The 19,788-nt window shown below is 41.3% G+C and overlaps 1 protein-coding gene across 1 annotated transcript in view; it reads right to left on the bottom strand.

Annotated features, from left to right (window-relative positions):
• LOC104277879 (dedicator of cytokinesis protein 1-like) overlaps positions 1-19,309 on the bottom strand; it is a gene marked incomplete at both ends in the record, with an annotated part of 69,343 nt that extends 50,034 nt beyond the window's left edge. The window contains 2 exons of the mRNA XM_009874665.1: positions 14,651-14,745; positions 19,208-19,309. Of these exons, the coding sequence (XP_009872967.1) occupies positions 14,651-14,745; positions 19,208-19,309 (197 nt within the window). The remainder of the gene's footprint in view (positions 1-14,650; positions 14,746-19,207) is intronic.
• Between the last annotated feature and the right edge of the window lie 479 nt (positions 19,310-19,788).

The raw sequence follows: 19,788 nt of genomic DNA, 5'->3' as shown, positions 1-19,788 counted from the left end.
AGAAACATTTGGACAAACTGGAAAAGATGAGGAACAATTCTTAAAAAGAAAGAAATAATTCCTTAGATGCCGACAAAAGCACTGAAAATTACAGGTTTCTGAAGACCAGGAAAACTCTGTGGCTAAGAAGTATTTTCTGGGATACTGAATGAGGTGTCGTAAGCCTAAAAAGTGCTTGATACTGAACGAAAAGAGGAGGGTACACCCCAATATGAATGTATTAGTCAGGTAATAACTCTGGCATGTGTCTTAAGGACATTTAAAAACACTTTTCCTTGGGAAAACATGACTGAAATGGTTGCAGAAGCAGCATGTTGTAAAAAAGCATAGCTTGACAAACGAAAAAGTACTCAGTGTTCAAGAATCACTTATATAAGATGTGTTTTTGATAATCGGCATTTTTAATTTGATTTTTAAAAATTAAACACGGTTGCTGGATGAAGAAATGCAGAACACTCCAGCCAGAAGAATATGAGACAACAATGTGAGGAGAGGGAATACTCGCAAATATATCATAATATCACACCTCCTTTTAAAATCTCACTGACAAAAATGTTCAATTAAAATTAATTCCAGAAATGCTTCTGTTTAGATATCATTGTAAGAGAACTTTCAGAAAACCATCAACTATCTTCTTCTACATCTTACTAATTTTTCCAACTTTATGAGTACTTTTGCTACATGTTGCATATTGCAGAAATGACTGGGCCAGCGAAAGGTAAATCGCAGCAACTAATGCATTTTATCGAAGCCAAATACAGAGGGGAACAAACCCAGTGATTATCGAATCCTTGAATTCTCGGAGGAAAAATTTCGGCATGAAATCATAAAGGTAATTTTTTTAAATTCTCCATCAACCTGTTCCTCCCACGAAGTTTAACTGCAACAGGAATCAAAATTTATTTTCACATGTACCATGAAAACAACAGAAAGGAGAAATAAAACCCAGGGAGGGTGGGTACAACTGTTAACAGCCTTCCCTGTTTCATGCCCTGCGCACTTCTTCCATCCAACCCAACACAGCTCCTTGCGAAGGAGGAGTCTGATGGGCACTCATCACTACAAGAAGACCATCGATGGTGTAAACCCCTCGTGTTTTTGAGGACAAGTTGACTTATCACATGCTACGACACTACTCAATGGTCATGTATTAGAAGACTTCTTGCCCTGTGCTTTCCCACCTACCTCGATGCTAAGCTTCCTACCAGAGAACAGAGCAGCTGCTGGTCCAAAAATCAATTTGCAACATCTGTATGGATTTGACAATAGCCCAGGGAAACCAGCTGTGACTGCGGGCAAGCATCAGGGCTGATGGTCTAACACCCCAGGGGAACTCCCTCTCTGATGCCGCGGTGCGTAACTGGGACGGAGCATCCCTTCCCTCCAGAAGGCCACATGACATGTGCTGTTAACAACCCAGTTGGTACCACAGCCCCCTACCTCTCCGTGACCACCAGCTGGTTAATGGCCAACAGCCAGGACTTGTTAGGGAGACAAATCACCTTTGTCAACTGCTTGCTACCCCAAAGTTACGTGTGGTTTGGAGATACGAGATCAAGGTTGAGATCAAGGCCAGGCTGGATGGGGTTTTGAGCAACCCAGTCTCATGGATGTGTCCCTTCCCATGGCAGGGGGGTTGGAGGATGACCTTTAAGGTCCCTTCTGACCCAGGCCATTCTAGGACTTTATGAGTTACAAGGAGCAAGGTTCTCCCTGCCAGCATCCTACCCAAGGCCACGCTGTCCATCACATGCACACCACAACTCAACAGTACCTACTTGGTCAAGGTCATGGGAGCAATCCCCACACGAGGAACCAGCCAAAGAACATGAGCTTTGCTACATGCCCTTGCACCAGCCCAGTGCTTCAATGCTGGCTCCACACCAGCTGCAGGAAGAAGGATGACACCTGAGCCAGCAGAAAGCCTGCCAAAACAAATTAAGCTGTCAAAAAAAAAAATAAATTTAATCAGGGAGATGATATTGTACCCAATGAGTGCTTTGTGTTACGGCGAGGTGATTTTTTTCAGCCGGCAGCGGTTAGCTCTCAAACAATCTTCAGCAAGTTCTCATGACACAGCTGAAGATAGCGGGTTCAGAGATCGGAAGCTCTGGTCTCAGCTGAAGCTATTTGCAGGTACCCTTTTCATTTTATTGATAAGCACACTAAGCTTAGAAACGACAGTTTTCAAGCCTTCTGGAGCAACCACGAACTTATTTAGGCTTTTTATTGATGTTGATGGCCACCGGCCAACAACTCCCACCAATTCAAGGCTGTAACGCTCTTCTTGAGCCTGAACACGAGGTCTTGGGCAAGCTTCAAAGTCAAGTGGGGCTGCGAAAAGTCAGGGGAGGAATAGCAAAGGCATCTCCAGAGCTCAGTCCTGCCTGCGGCCCAAGTGGCAGAGGGCTCTGGAGGGCGATAGGAAGGTGTTAGGCTTTCAAAAGCTTTTCCCATACACGGCAGGACACAAAATCTGAAAAGCCAGGAGATCAAAGCTACTGTCACTGGTGGAGCAAGAGCTAGCATATCCCTGAGCAGAGTAAATACCCTCAGCAGCTCAACATTGGATCAATGTATATAGACAATGAATCTGAAGATGGAAAATATTTGCTTTGCTTATCTTTCATGTGATTGTTTTTAAGACCTCAAATGATAAACCTCTTGGAAGTTTAAAGTTCAGCATTCAAAGAACAGGAGCTGCACAGAAGTATTTGAGAGTATGTGGCCGAGTATTAATATTTTCTAACACAAATGATTATGTGTATCTATCACCTGTATACTGAGGATGCTCCCATTTCAGTAAATGTTAAAAAATAATGAATTTACCTTATTGCTCCAGTCTGCTCATCCCAAGACCTGTCCATATGTCTGTTTTACTAGCTGCCACAGTGCCTGCTTAACCGTAACACAAATCCTTATAATGAAAAAAGAGAAACATCTGCCAAGAATGGCTTAGCTAGCCTGCTATGCCATTAAGAGACAGAGAAGATGACTTCTCAATCCTCATATTCAGTGATATAAACAGCAAATGATAGCCAACCTCTTTTCTCTCTAAATATAAACTTATTGTCCTATAATCCCACGTGATCTTACAACATATTGTGTCAGAGCACGAATAATTTTCTTTTTTTAAAACCAAACAACCTAGTTATTACTACATTGGGCTGTGTCTTCTCCTACTTGAACTGTAAAAGCTTGCTTTCTAGAATCTGTTCATGAAAAACCTCTGAACCTGAAGTTTAATAACCCCAGAAAAGGCCTCACTGGCTTTTTGCACATGGAGGCTACAGCTCTCAGAAGCAAAGTGCTACATAATTGCCAGTTATTAAAAACCACAAAAAGCCCAAAAAAGGAACGTGTTGGCAAGTTAAAAGCAAACAGGGTTTTTTGGTATATTTTACCAAAATTATTTAAAATTCATTACTTAGCCGGCCGCTATTCCTGTTAATTATTAACAAAAATAACCATACAAGAACAGCAAAGTACTATTTTATGACACGGCAATATCTATTTGATCAAACTATTCCTCCTACCCCTTTCATTTAATGTGCCACAAAATGAATGCTGGGAAAATCTTGTAGTAGATGAACCAGCATTTGAAACGATGCAGGAAAACTACCATCAACATTCTGATTTTTTTTCTTGTACAACTCCACCCTGCTTAAAACGGGCTAATATTGACAGCAGAAGGAAATACAACCAAAACGGTGTTAACAGCAGCACAATGTGAGCCCGGGCTGGACACCAGCGGGCACTTCTTGGACCTCTTTCTGCCTCAAAGCAAATCTTTCAGCTCTACAAGAAAATGCGAAATTAAAATTTTGGCACAAGACTTGGAGTCACAAGGTAACAGCCTGCAAGCAAGAAGAGATATGGGACAGTTTGGCTCAATGCAAGCCGAGAAGCTGCCCAAGATAGCAGTTTCGTCCTTCCTTGCTCGTAGACTTGCCCGGGCAAAAGGAAAACGCCTCCAAACATTATTCCTTGCCACCCTCTGGGCAAAAAGAGCTTTTTCAGCTTGCCAAACTTAAATCAGGACTGGCATTTCCAAAAAGAAAGAACAGCTCAGCCCACATTTCTATACACGTTATCCAATTACCATTTTTCACCACATCCTGGCCAAATAAATCAGATGACATTTTTTTTAAAGGGCAGAGAGGAAAGGGATACAGCTTTGTAAACTGTGGCTGTCCTATAAGTCATATCTCGGGGCGGTGGGGGAGGAAGGGACAAAAATCATGAACAACCTTTAATAATTCTTGAAGTCTGATAACCTGACACAGTCTCTACATCTAGACCTAGGCAGCCACCTCCCTGGCTCAGTTTGTGAAGAAGAAACTTCTCCAACACCCTCCCGGACTTTTGTGTCTCTTGTCCCCAGGGCTTAAAGCCTCCAGAAAGAAAACTCCCTCTTGCATTTCTTGGGTGACCGCCCTTGGTAATGCACAAGGGACAACGTTGGAGCGTTTTACTATTTCCCAGTGTTTTTTATTCCTGTATCACAAAGAGGTGATCGATGGGAAGTAGTCAGAAGAAATAACCTAGGAATGTAACAGATACTGATCTGACTACAGAAAGTAAATCAACAGGAATCAACTACAGAAATCGTCAGTACAGAGCAACAGCCAAGAAGAGCATTTAAAAAAAAGAAAGCCTGAACTTCCCTTTATAATATACAAATATATATTTTTTTGCTACTTCTCAAGACTGAAATATTGTGGGAGTTTCTTAAATACTGGAAAAGATTAATAAAACTCAAGTGTGAAGCAGCAGAACACTTCCCTCACTAGGTATTTTTAAATGTGCAATAGCATTAACTTAAATGAAGCTAACATGGAAAAATAATGATTTTAAGTGAAAATTGCTACACCTTCATGTTAAAAAATAGCCATCACATGACGGCAGCTTTCACTGTTAGTAAAAATGGAGTCCTGCTAACACGCTTTTTGATTTAACACCTTCAGGTTCCTTTAATTACCTACTTCGCGCCGCTGCTTTTATAGGAAACAAGTATTCACACGTTCTTGTTCACGCCATACATTTTGTGCCAGAAAAAAAGAAAAAAGAAGCAATTTCCTATTTGGATACGTGACGCAGTTGTTTAAGTACGCAGAACACATCAAGCCAGGCAGATGCCCCCGAGTCGCGGCATCTGTCAGAACCGGGATGCTCTTGAATCATCTTTGGACTCCCAAAGGACGCCATCAGCATTTTCTGAGTCTTGGCTGTCGTCACATTTACGACCAATATTTAATTTTTCCTGTGGGACCCTGGAGAGCGATCACCCCTCCAGGCAGCGCCATGGAATTTGGTGCACGAAGGGAGAGGGACCAACCTGGCACCTGGATGCGAGGAGCCAGGCGAAAACGGAATAAAGCTGTGAGGTACGTGGTCCCAAAGGCTTCATGAAATGACAAAGCAAATATTCATACGCAGCTTCATCTCAAACACCCACGCCAGCACAATAATGTGAATTCAGATGTTCGTGATCTGACCTCCCTCAACCTCATACACAGCGGAACTTTGAATATCTACACAGCAGGGTCTTCTGAGTGAGACAGCAAGAGAGAAAAAGGACATTAGAACTGTAAGAGACAATGTGGAATTTAAAATTAGTGAGGGGTTTTTTTCAGCTATAATTAGAAAAATAATTTGGAATTAGAAAATTTCAAATTCAAGGAACTCTTCTACTAAAGGATCTGTCTGATTAAATGTAATCTGCTAAGGCTTTCTGCTACTTCTGAAACAATTAAAACACAAACCAGACAAACAAAAAATATGTGACAACATATTATTATCCACTCTTTAGTGCAGAATATATTGCCTTCTTGGACTGCAGCATTTGATAACCAAAAAACATCACAAAAATCAAACTGATAAATATATTGGTTGGTATAATACGCTCAGGAGTACAATCATCACAAAGTATTTTAACGTCAACCCAGGTTTAGATTCTAGGAGGCAAAATAATATCCAAATCATTCTTTTCCATTTGAAATTAGTTTGGCAATGCTTCTTCAGATCTCAATTAGACTCTTACCAGAGAATTATCATGACACACAGGCTCATAACCTCCTGTAGCTTTCTTTGAAAACAATATATTAAACCCAGGAGTTCTTAACGCTGCACATATGCAAGTTAGGGGGAAAAAAACCCAACAAAAACCAGGTGTCTAAAATAATGAGTTGGCTTTATTAGTACCTTATTAAAACCAAAAGAAACCAGACATCCACAGCATAGTGTGGGTGATGACTCCCGAAACTGAGGGAGAAAAAGCTAATTGCAATGTTATTTTGCTTTTGCTTATCGTAACCATCGAGCCAAGCTGCTACTTTTACTCTGCTGCATAGAGCTGCTATGCCCTATTTTTTCTTTTCAAGTATCACATTTCTGAGCTGCTTCTGAGAACGACAGACTGTGAGGTGCCTCTCAATTGCTCATTACCTGCTTGCAGAACAAATATTTAAGAGCTGGTAAAATATATCGAGGAAGATGACCAACAGGGCAAACTCTTGGTTTAGTAGCTGCCCTCACCCTTGAAGCCCCATGCAACACTCCCTATCGAAAAATCACTCATCTCTTTACAGTTCTCCAGCTTCATAACATACTCGTAAGCATCCAAAATGTTTTGAAGGGATTAAATCTGCCACCACTCAAAGGAGGACAACTCGCTAATGAACAGGAATATTCAGGTCTAAACATTAGGATTGCTTTGCTACTTAAAACTTTGCAAGGAAACAAAAACAGCGAGGTCTTATAACAAGAAAAGAAGAAAAAAATCTCTGAAAAAACCTTAGGTCATTTCCCCTCCCTTCATACATAAAATGTGAAGTCAAGAACACCAGCAGTTGCAAACATTTTACCCCTAGTTGTTTCCTTCTGGCTCAGGAAGAGATGTTCCCCAACATGCATTTATTTATTTTTTTGAAGTCACTTTAATTTTCTCACAGCAAATAAAAGGTTGAAGTGTCACAGAACATATCGGAAAAATTTTGAGAAGACATTAACTATTATCGAGCAATGAACGTGTACATATTAGTCTGATGCTCCACGGTGATATCTCTGAAGCGAGTACTGAACAAGGATTGTTTTTTCCCCAGCAAAATTAAACGCAGAATCTCCAGGATGAAATGTACCTGATTTTATAGTGATCTTGTGGTACAGAGATCCACCTTCCCATCCTTTAGGGACAGAAAAATAGGTTTATCAAGGGAAACATGGCAATAAAAGGCAGAACAAGCGGAGTCGCAGTGGATGCTCGACACAGTAGCCCAGCCTGAGCCTGACCAAAAAACTAACGCACGTCTCCAAACACATGAATTTAGACTAGGCAAGAAGGATCAAAATGGGAGCTATTTTAGTACTGGAAATCATTATTCCAACTGCACGGCCCTGAAGAGATGAATCGTGATGCAAATAGATGGGGGGAGCACTCAAGGGAGCAGCAGATGATCTGGGGGGCTGGGACATCTCACCTGTACATCCCCGACGCCGGCAGCTTCGCCAGCACACAGGCTGCCGCTCATCTTCCCTAGTGATCACAGGAGAAAAACAGATCAACTCAACCCGGCGGATTGCCAAAAGCCCACGTGTTCATCAGTTCTCAGGACAGTACCGTTACCAATGGACCGCCTGTGCCTGGCACCATGTTTCCAAATCCTCACGGCCAGGATAAAACAACCTGGAGAACAGATCTTATGAGGAGCGATTGAGGGAGCTGGGTCTGTTCAGTTTGACGAAGAGGAGGCTGAGGGGGGATCTCAACATGCTCTACAATTACTTGAAAGGACATTGTAGAGACGTTGGTGCTGGTCTCTTCTCACAGGTCCTTATAGACAGAACCAGGGGAATGGTTTCAAGGTGCAACAGGGCAAGTTTAGGCTGGACATTAGGAAGAAATTCTTCACAGAAAGAGTGGTCAGACCCTGGAACAGACTGCCTAGGGAGGGGGTTGAGTCGCCATCCCTGGATGTGTTCAAGTGTCGTTTAGATGGGGTGTTGGGTGATGTGGTTTAGGGGTGAACTTGTAGTGTAGGGTCAATGGTTGGACTCAATGATGGGTCTTTTCCAACCTGAATTGTTCTATGATTTTGGGATTCTATGATTCTAACCTGCTACAAAGGATGCTTCGTTTCCTCCCGCTACAGAAACCATCAAGCGAAAAGAGCATCTGCAAATTCCTTCAAGGAATCTCAGCCTTTTTGAGTAAGAAAAAGACTCACCCCTGTGTTATTTTAAACATAGTCAAGTACACTCATTTTTCCTCCCGGGTCCAGTTAATTTGACAGGTACAATACTAAACCAAAAATCCTGCAAGGTCTTTACTGAAAAGGTCAGTATATTATGCAACCAGGTTTTATGGACAGGAAAAGCATTCCCTTCATGTACAGAAAATGTATCTTTATATAATTTATCATCACGCATTCATCTCTTTTATTTGTGGATGAAGACCAAACTTTTGGGCACGGGTGTTTGTACTGAAAACTGTCTCCCTGAGAAAGTTACACGCCTTGAAAATTTTTACCCTCAATCTAAATAGGGTAAATAGTGGGAGGTTCTTCTAGGCAGAGACATATTTGGCACTGAAGAAAACCAAAATTGCTCCCATTTGAAGTCTTATGCTGTTACAACCCTGAATAAAATTATTTTGTTTTTCAAGCTGCATGTCTGGACTTCTAATCTTTGTAAATAAGCAGAGAGTCCTATAGGAAAGGCATTACTAGTCAGGGAAAGTAGCACCAATTCCTTCTAATCAAAGCTATTCTAACTGTTCAGACTCTTCTTGAAACAACACATCCCTTCTCCTCCCAAGATATAATTGCATTTCAAACGCTTTCTTCATCACAATATCCTATTTGGAAATGTAAAACGGTTACCACATTCCAGAACAACACATATTAAGTAAATACTGTAATGATCCGTGCCCCAGTTATAAGCGCAAGCCTTCAAGTCTCGTCTGCTCATAATCTCTTTGAAGGCGGCACGAAGGCAGGTTTGAACGCTGCACTCGTGCAGGGGGGTTGGAAAAAGGAAGCAACAATTTCAAAAGGGTTTTTTTTGTGCTTCCTCCCCCCTCCCATATGTCTGATCTCACCTGATAAGTCTGTAAACCTGTGGTTTGATATCACACTTTCTCTAGCTTTCTCTACCGCATCTTCCGGACTATTTTTCCCACTTGTGAAAACCACATCTCCATCCATCAGCAGCTTGGGATGGATTTTGAATAAGAGCTTTTGCATTTGCACCTAATTTGACAGATGCAACTGGACTGGTCAATTATGTAAGTGCAAAGAGCCTATTTTCATGCATTTATTAAAAACATTAGCGTTTTTGTTCCTATATGCCTGCATAAAGCCTACCAGAACGTCGCAATTAAGCAAACTTTCAATAATCTCAAGACCACTTTTATTTTGGCTGTGGGTTACTGTCACTAAGAATAACTCCAGGCAACTGAAGCCTGTACTGCATTTTAAGGTTCACAGTTACGCAAAACTTGCTCCAGTTCATAACCACTTCAGCGTTTGCCCACTATTGATGGAGAGTCACATACATCGCTGAAGTTAATTCTGAAAGCGCAGTATAGATCTGACAGGTACTGCTATGACAACCACGGAGCAGAACAGCCTACATTTCCCTGGAAGCTCCAAAAATAAACATGTACAAGTGACTCCGGCAACAGTAATAAGTACGTGTTTACCAGACATTATCTCCCTGATCCCTCTTCCTTCTCTTTACAAGTTTTTAACGGGTTTTTTGGGGGGTTTTCACGCAGAAAATTCATGACGATTCTAGACCGGGTTTTCAGGAGGAAACACACCTGCAAAGCCAATGCAGCACTGGAGGGGAGCAGGTAACACCTGCCAGATTCCCTCTGCAAGGCAAGATACATTTCATAGAATCACAGAATCATAGAACGCTTTGGGTTGGAAGGAACTTTAAGGATGATCTCGGTCCAAGCCCCCTGCTGTGGGCAGGGAGAGTTTCCACAAGATCGGCTGCTCCAAGTCCTGTCCAACCTGGTCTTTTCTTCCTTTGGAAAAAAAATACAAAGGCACAAGAAACCTCATTCTCATCGAGAAGCATCTCATCAGTTTTTCTCCAACTTCAAAAGGCAACATAACCAGGTATTTTATGTAAATGTGGACATTAGATGCAAAAAAAAATAGAACAGAAAACATCAAATTCATTTTTCATAGGCAGCTCAGCTTTCACTGGCACAGCTGTAGATGAAAGTAGTAGCTACAAATTAATGTATCATAAGGTCTACCAAAGGAACCGATTGTCTCAAATGCCAAAAGTAAGACCAAAGACTAAATTATTTTCATTTACAGAAACGTAGAGAGGAACTGTTTTCATGTTCTGAGTTACGTGTTTAAGAGGAACCTAAGTTTAGCATGTCGGCTTATGACAAAAGTTAAAAACAATTTCAAAAACATTTCGGAATCATTTCTAAACATGATTTCAAAGGGAAAAATGCAAACAATACAAAATCCCTGTCTTCTTTCTTTTTTTTTTTAACTACTTTTACAGTTAAAACTCCTTGAGCACATTCTCCTGCAGGCGATGCCTGGAATGGAGACTCTGCCTCTGCAGCGCTCCCCGTCCCTATCCTGAAACCCAGGAAAACGTCCTGACTCTTTGCAACTATTAAGTACACCTATCAGAGATTGTCAGAGAGATCTGCGGGACAGAAATCCCATGGTGGCTGAAGATCAGACCTAAATTTCATTATCAAGCAGCTGGCGGGTTGCTACAAACAGGCTGTCGCAGTAGCTGTCGATGCGATAAAAACCTTTCCTTTCAGTCCGACAATATTACACCTTTACTTTGATTGGAATAACTCTTCTTGATAACGTGAACACATATAAACTTTACAACAGATGTAATTTAAAGGTGCTCAAGCATCTTAATCAGAATTATTAGCAATGCCCAACAGCAGTATTTAAAACTACAAGCAGCGTTTGCTTTGGAAGCCGTCTTAGCTCCCGCCATCGCAAAATTCACCTCCAAGTGCCAGCCCAGCATCCACCACCCAACAGAGAGCTCTCGGGAGATCATTTAGCCTGTTCCTCTTTTCCCTAAGTTATAACAGGCATCTTAAGAGATGCTTGTCAAATTGTTTCTAAACCCCTCTCTCTTCTTTAGATTTACCCAAAAGCGACGGCCATTGTGAGATGATCTACGACTTAATTATTAAATACTATTGGGATATTATTTTCAATCAACCATCCCCAAACATTCTGTGCTGGCACGTATTGGCCCTTCAGGCATTCTGCTTTTTGGTTGAAGCACAGTCTCTTGCTCTTCTTCTGGAACCAGCCCAGGCTGCCCAGAGAGGGTGTGGAGTCTCCTGCTCTGGAGACTTTCCAACCCGCCTGGACGCGTTCCTGTGGGGCTGCCCTCGGTGATCCTGCTCTGGCAGGGGGTGGCACTGAATGATCTCTAGAGGTCCCTCCCAACACCAAACATTCTGTGATTCTAAAAGTCGCTGTTTCAAACACACACGCTACGGTCTATTATTCTGCTCTGTCACCCTGTCATCGGTGTTTTTTTCCATCTCTGTTGTTTGGATATTGCTGTTTACTGTAAACCAGCAGCTGATTTGGACCCAAATCTGACAGTAGAAGGAAAAGCCACAGCATCAGTTTGAAACTTCCTTTCCTCCACCCCTTCTGACAAGTTAGCACAGCACCTGATGAGCTTACACCGTGCCCACCATGTCCCGCCACGTCTGATCAGCACCCAGAAACCAATGCCACCTCGAACACCCTGCTGCCAAGCCAGTACATGAAACCAGCGACATCCCGAACCCTGGACTCGTAATTAACAAACTGCTTTGCTAAAACAGTAAAGGCTCCTTTTAATTAAATTAGAGCAGCCAGCAAATGGAGTATGAAGTGGCACATCGAAGAACAAAAAAGGAACAATTATCTCATTAGATATGAAGCTCTTTCTGTTCATTTTGGCACGACAGGTGGTAACGCAGACAGACTATCTGTGCTAGTGAAACCAAAGACATGCTGAGCCATCCTGCACAGGGCACAAAATACTGCGGGGATGGATAGCAGAAAGACAGAACCCTGATATTTTAATGCACTGTACCAAAAACATGCGTGTGAAGTACACAGAACGACAGCAACTTCTGTGATTATTTATGAGCATGAATATATATATATATATATGAATCCTACTACCAAAGTTCAAAGAAACGTAGTAGTAAATTTTAACTAGGGATGTATTTGCAAATATGGCCTGCAACACAGCCGTCCACATGCATTTCTGTTTCCCTTCTTACCCTGTAGCTACAACTAGGTCTCAGCCAGAATATTTCAATCCACTGTTACCTACCTGGAAGCAAACCACGGCACGGAGAGGAGTTGCCTGGGCTGCCTCTACCGTGAAGGTGAAGAGATCCCACCTAAGGGACTGGTCTCTCGACCACACGCAGAGAGGGCTCAAAGGTCTGACTTCCCGCTACGCATTTTTATTTTTCCCTCTCTGTTTCACGCTACCAGATATATTTCAAGCAGAGAAACAAACCAAGTCACGGACATTCTGGATATGATTAAAAATGAACTCACTTATTTTGGCTTACGGCACGGAAGTGCCCAATCTGCAGAATGAAGTGCTTTGCAAGAGTGACACAAAATAGCATTCTCTGAGTCCTTCCTATTGAGAGGACGTGGTAGCTTTAAAAGACAGAATTTTTTCCAGTTTTCTTCAATGCAAGTTTATAAGGGTGAAAATAAATGTATCAGATGGACAAAAAGGTATTTTACAGTGCAGCTTTCTGGTTTTGGAAACGGCATTAACTTCAACAGGAAAAGAAAAAAGAAAAGCACTCAAACCTGAAGCATTTATAAACGACCTGGTGTAACGAAAATGAACTTGTAAATTAGAGACGAACAACCCCCTTTAGCACTTCTGCAGATATTCATGAGCACCAGAAAGACTTGAAAACTGTTCTTGTTTTTAACTCTAAATACTACTCAGCTATTCTATGGGTACCAAAGTTATTCAGTAAGAAGTGAAGATCTTAACACATCCCATTTCTGCTTCTTCAGGACTTCACGTTCAGCATGGGAAAAAGACACGACTATTTTTAAGGATCAGAAAAGCAAAACCCTTACCCTAACTGGGGCCTCTGCATCACACTTCGTATCACTCCCAATTTTTGGAGTGAGGAACTGCTCTGTCTTTGTGCTTTAAAGAGAAAACAGTGGGGAGAGAAAAGCTCTTTCTGTACTTCTGCTTCTTCATTTCTACGACCAGAATTCCACAGCTTAAAAAAAAATAAAGATTAAAAAATCGAGGTTGTCTGGCAATATTGTGAATTTAATATAAGAAATAGTTATCTTCTTTAGATCTGGGGGAAAAGTCATCGCAATTCGGTTCACACCGCAGAAGCTGCCGTGTGACTGGTTAACTGGCATTATCAGTGTCCAAACACAAGCCTTCCCAATCTTATTATAATCTCCTCAAAAATCCAGCAAAGCACAGGGCTGTTCGAAAGGATGCCAGGTAACATACGCTGAGAGGTTTCCAAAGCACCTGCAACACGACTCTCGAGACAGACGGAGTTCTTGAAGCAAAACCACTTCCAGAATTAAGAAAAAAAAAAAAAGAAGAAGAAACCCAGGGGGCTTTAGGTCTTCCTCATCAGCTCATCTCAAAGAGCTCTGCACTGAAATCAGCAGCTCCTCTGCAGGCTGTGGCCACGCAGAAGTGGGCATCCCATAACCAACACGGGTAACTCAAGAGACGGCTGAATCTCCTATCTATTAAGAAAGGGTTTTATTAGGCACTTAAGGAGACTTCAGAAGCCAAGATTAAAGTTACGGCGCATTTTTACAAGAAGAGCAGGAACTGTGGCTCAGGATTTTATATAAGCAGACGCTGACAACTTTATAGCCACGGTAGCTACCAGTAAGCACAGAAGAGATTTCTCCAGGCAACTAGTAAATAAAATGTTTTGTCCTTATACTTTCATCACGGCACACATAAAAGCATTCGACACACTTAATAAATGTCACAAATATAAAATACTGCACAAAGGAATGCTAAATAATGACACAACTGCAATTATTAAGCAAAAAAAAAAAAAAAAAAAAAATTAGAAAATTATAAAAAAAAAAAAAAAAAAAAAAAAGATTAGAAACATTTGCAGCCTGTCTCTTCATTACCAGGCTGCCAGAACACGGGTTTAAAATGCCCTTTCAATTCTTTCTTGTATCACTGAAAATACTGCAGAACATACAACGCCACGTCAGTACACGATTAACAACTAGTTTTTGAGGTCATGTGCAAAACATACCATTTATACCCGAAGGAATAAATTTAATTATTATAAGGTATGTGTAGATCTCCACTGCATCTGCAGTTCGCTCAGTAATTTTGGTTCTCGGACTGATGCCACCAGTTCATTTGTGGTGGACTCTTGAGAGCCCCAAAACAGGCCACCAAAACACTGCCCTGCAATCTCCAAAGCCAATTTAAAAATAATTATTTGCATCACAGAAGGAAAATAAAAAAATAAAAATCCTAGCTGCCGCATTGTGTTTTACTGTTTCCAAGCAACACTGTTGTTTCAGATCAAACACGAAACAGCCCTCTCGGAAAGCTCCAGTGCTTTTTCCTCTCTACTTACTTATTCTGCATCATATTCATTATAACCCAGTCGAAGGGATAGACATTCTTCCCAATGAGATTCTTGAACATGATGAATGTTTCCATCAGAAAATCCTAAAAAAAAGAGAAAATATTTGGAAAAGATCACTCTTCTGCGTAGTGTCAGTTATTAATGACTAGATTCAAAAGGTGTCTTACTGTTCCGCTTCATAAAAAAGCCATTATTCATAGACACCACACACAAATTCTACTAAGGCTTATTTATACACGATACACATAAATCCTACAATAATTCTATTTAACTTTTCAGAAATGCTAACAATAGTAATCCTACATCGCAAACAACCCACAGTATTATCTGGGAACAAGCACTGCCGGTTCACTGCTTTGCCAGTTATCCAAAAGCTGTTTCTGCTGAAAATTCATTTATTTTTTCTATACCATAGGCAAAATCTCACAGCCCCTTCTTGCGCAGCGCATATCGCCGCATACGTATCGTGACACGTGCCTGGCGTACGTTGGGAAGTTGTTAAAAGCATACTGGTACGTCCTGAAACTGGGAGAGGCTCTCTCCCTGAAGAGAGCAGTAGTAATTGCTTCTGCAGGGGAAAATCTGACCCAGAATAAAGTTAATTTAAGTAGCACAAAACAATTCATTTCTGCACTGACATTAACAAACATCTCTTCCGACCAGAAACCTTGTGTACTCTACAACGGAGATCATCTTTAACAATTTGGGAATCTATAAATTCTGTCTAATAATTGGAATAATATCAAACGCTCGGAGAAAGATAAAGGGGGGGGAGAAGAACTTAATGCAAAAAGTCCTTGATCCACTTCACACAGATAAAAATGAACTTTTATTCCAGGGTTATAATATTTCTCCTCTGCTACAGCTTCTCAGTATTTCTCCCGTCTATCTTTAAAATGTCAAATGCCTACAAAAAAAAACCCACCCGAAATGTTACATTCACTGGACTTTTAACTAAGACTGGTTTTTATGTAACCTTTTCAGTGAGAAACAAATATGAAGTTACTGCTCTCATAACTATTTCTTCACTGTGTGAGAGCCAGCCTCTCTGGCACATTTTATCTTTTGATTCGTTGCTCTGTTGAGATGTTTTTCCTGGCTGGGAAATTCACAGTCGGTGGGAAGCAGGGAGCTGCAGAGATCCTGAGGACACAACATCCAGATCACGGAGCAAGAGGAATTTCCAGGTTATTCATCTCTGCTGTGTGCACGGTCCAGGGGCTGTGTCGGGATGCTCCACATCCCAGCTCCCAGTACCCAAAGAGACACCCAGGTCAAAGAGGGCCAAGTATTAGCAGCCACTAAAGACACGTTTTAACCAAAAAAAAGGTATAACATTAGTAAAACAACTCCTCTGACACCAGAATCACTCCCAGCAACACAACACCGGTAAAGATGTTTTGACATTAACAGGACCGAGATGAAATCCGCAACTGCTCGTGGTTAATGAGATGTAACTGTTGCAGAAGGCAAAATTCATCGCAGACCCGACGCTCCGCCGGCTCAGTGAGACGTGTCTTCATTTAAGAGATCAAACCGCATACTTTACTGCTCATTTTTCACGTATTTGGCTCAAAGAGTTACATAATTTCTAATAACCGCATGGCATATTTTGCTGCCCAAGGACCGCGCAGGACTTCGCTTGAGCGCGTGTTTTTTCCCAGCTCCAGGTATCGGGAGATTTTCTCTCTGAAGCTGCTTTGCTGCTCAATAATCCAAATGCTGGTGGAAAGGGCACCACAGGGAAGGTCATCGCCTGTCCAGGAGGGCAGATTTGAGCTCGGAGAGCTTTTTTGTTCTCCTCACTTAACATTTTATGTATACAGATGCATGCTTTCCTGATTTCTTGTAGCAAACTGGACCTTATGCTTTATTTGCCACCAGTTCCAGCTGTTGAGCCTCTGCACACTTTGCTAAACCAGCTGCACGTGATGGCAGACGAATTTTCATGTATTTTGCCGATGATTCGCCTTCGTTACTGACCCTGGAGGTTGTGCCACAAACGATTTGACCTACTTTGGTGATTCAGCTCTATGTTTTAATCTACTGATGTTTACATGTTAATAATCCGACTTTCACACAAGTGCTTTAAATAATGCTCTGTAACAACTGAGCTAATTACCGACCAAATAAAAAGCTTCTGACGCTTACCAGTATTTTATGTATTTGCAATATTGCTCTCTCATTCATTTTATTTCTTACAGAAAAACAAATGGTTTGCACAAATTAACCTCATATTACAAACAGCTTTTTTTTGGGGGGGGGAGCTGTGTTACCGTGGAGCCTGCTTATTTGCAATATTCCTAGAAGCAGAACAAATTGTTCTCAACATTAAAAAATTATTAAAAACCCACACTAAAGGAGTGAGGGCTGCAACTCCTGATATCTCTCCAACTACAAATAGTATCCCGAGAAAGCAAAATTCACAATAAATAGAGCCCTTCACAATTCCCATGCAATTACAGAAACAGAGTAAGCTCAGCCCTGTAACTGGGTAGATGGCGATTGAGGAGGGTCCGTCTCCACTGGGCTGCTGAGCACAGCCCGACACACCTGTATCACTATTTATATTTTTCACGACCTAGATTTCAAAGAGCTTCTTCAATAAATTCTACAGCTTAATGAAAACAGTGAAAAAACCACGTGGGAACCCGGTACGAAGAAGCTTTAGGTCGAGTTCATGAAACATTTTGGCTTTGCCGAGTCATGAGGCAGAGCAGTGAGGCATCAAATCCTCTCAGCTACAGTTTTCCACGACAACAGCTTGACCTCTACTGAGCAAAACTGCTGAGGTTTTCTCTGGGAAGTCCATTCTCCACCCCTCGGCTGCTTCTGCAGGGTGTCCCACCACCACGGGGCATCCTCCGTGGCACACGGCAATGGCTGTCACAGCTGGGCAAGCAGCGACGCACGGTACTCCCCAACGCACACATGTAAATTAACTCAACATCTAGGAGTGCAAATTATTAAACAGGGAGAAGAAAATGCAGGTGCAGAAAACCGTAATCTAAACCATCCTACGGAGTCTTTCTACATATTTCACTGACTCCAGGACGTTGTCTTGAACGCCTTCCAATACTTCTGAGGCACTCTACGGGGCAAAACGTGATAATATATATTTTTTTGTCAACTAATATCACATGCGTCTCAGCTGAATATAAATTTTACCAAGTAAAAAGGGGAGAGAGATCAGTTAGTCCCAGAAATAACCTCACTGATCTCAGATGATGTTTCATCTCAGGATAATAGCAGCCCTGACAGCAAGAAACTCCTCTCTGAACAGAAATACCTTAATGAACCTAAACACTATATTCTGCAGAGAGATACAAAACTGCTTTTATTGCATTCCACCTCATCTTTTCTAAGATTTCTGAGGCCAAATAAAGACCATTATAATAATCTAAAACTGACACCTACATAACACAGGCCATAAAGTTTCCTCTAACTGTTCCACCATGGGGCTTGTAACTTCTTGCTGAGCAAGAGCACAAGCTGAAGAAAGGTTTGAGTGTCTCCAATGGTGAAGAAGCAACCACAGATTCACTTCAGTTCTCTTTTTTCCTTGCATTTTTTTTCCCAAGGAAAAAACTATTCATCTATGATTGAGTTAATCTAGTTTTGGTTCTAAATCGCTGCTTCTTTATTCCCCCGCGACTGAACCAAAACCTTGTAACAGGAGATGCAGTTATCACCCTCTGCATGTAGGGTTTCAATCAAAACACTTCTGGATCTAAGCTCCACTGGGCGAGTCAAACGAAATGGAAAAAGCATGAAAAGTCAAATGAAGAAGCAGGGAAAGTTGTTTTGGGGCTTTTTCCCCATCTAAATCATAGAGTACACACAGAGTACAGCTCAGCAGCATCCCACCACCAAGGCGAGAAGAAAACAAAAGCTCTAAGAGAGCAACACGGGGAGACTTGAACCCCAGCACCAGTAACGGTAAAGGAGGGAACGGGGAACGCTCCCAGGAGAGCTTCACTGCTGACGGTGAAACATAAAACACCAAACAAGATGTGGGTTTCAAATTAACAACGATATCTCAGCAATGAAGAAATACTTGGTAGAGCAACAACTTCCCACTCCATTCTCACTGAAAAGGTTTTAAGTAAGTTTTTCTCCTAATACAGAGAAACGGAGTCGGTATCTTCATCCTTTTGGCCTAAATGATGACTCAGTTTTATTCATGTTTAAGCAAAAAAAAAAAAAAAAAGGTAAAAAATAGTTTACCCACTTTAATTGCCTTTTAGCACAAGATTAATAATATACTGCCATTATACCTCCATGCTGCACACCTTCATTAATACTATTCATATTTTAAAGTCAGGTTAAGGTAGCACTACCCACCATTAATGTATCACTCATTTAATATTTTACCAGGTTACTCTGTATTTTATTGCCCATTAATATGCATTACAATCGAAACAACTTTTACATTAAATCTGCCATGTCAAACACATTTTGTTTACATTTCACAACAGTAACAGGAGAAAAAAAACAAGCACAAACTAAGCTACCTTATGGATACATAAAGTGTGTTAAACTTACCACAACATCTGACCTCATCTTCCCAAAAGTCTTGATTAAATGAGCGTAGTGGTAGTCCTCCATTTGCCTTAAAATGGCAGTCATGCAGGCAACAAAACTCCCCTATCAAAACCAAAAAAGACAAACCCATCACTTATTTAATAGAAGGCAACATAATAATTGCTATCAAAATGTAATACTGCTCGAGAGCACCACGTCGTACAGCGGACATAATTCTACCCTTTAAATTCATTAATGGATATGCAAAATTCTGCCAGGAAAACAAAAACCACCTTGAAAAGTTTCTCTTTCCAATTTCACGGTTTTATCATCACCTCCGCTGAAGATTTTGCAGCATTTTCTTCATATAAAAATTGTTCAGGCATTAGAGGTTTTGGAAAGTAATAAACACCGCTCCTAAAAATATCACACAGTATCAGGATTTGTATTTGGGAAGTCGATAGCCTGCTCAAGGAAGAAATCTCTTAAAAAAAAAAAATCATTATATTGAGCCTCATCGTTAAGCCCCAAGTTTTAATTTCACTGAGTGGTATTTTCAGATACTGTGACGCCTAAAACAAAACAAAACCCAGCGACCTCCA

This window comes from Apaloderma vittatum, unplaced genomic scaffold, assembly GCF_000703405.1.
Source record: "Apaloderma vittatum isolate BGI_N311 unplaced genomic scaffold, ASM70340v1 scaffold6008, whole genome shotgun sequence".
In the NCBI taxonomy this organism is placed as follows: domain Eukaryota; kingdom Metazoa; phylum Chordata; class Aves; order Trogoniformes; family Trogonidae; genus Apaloderma; species Apaloderma vittatum.
This window is presented reverse-complemented; position numbering and strand designations above follow the sequence as displayed.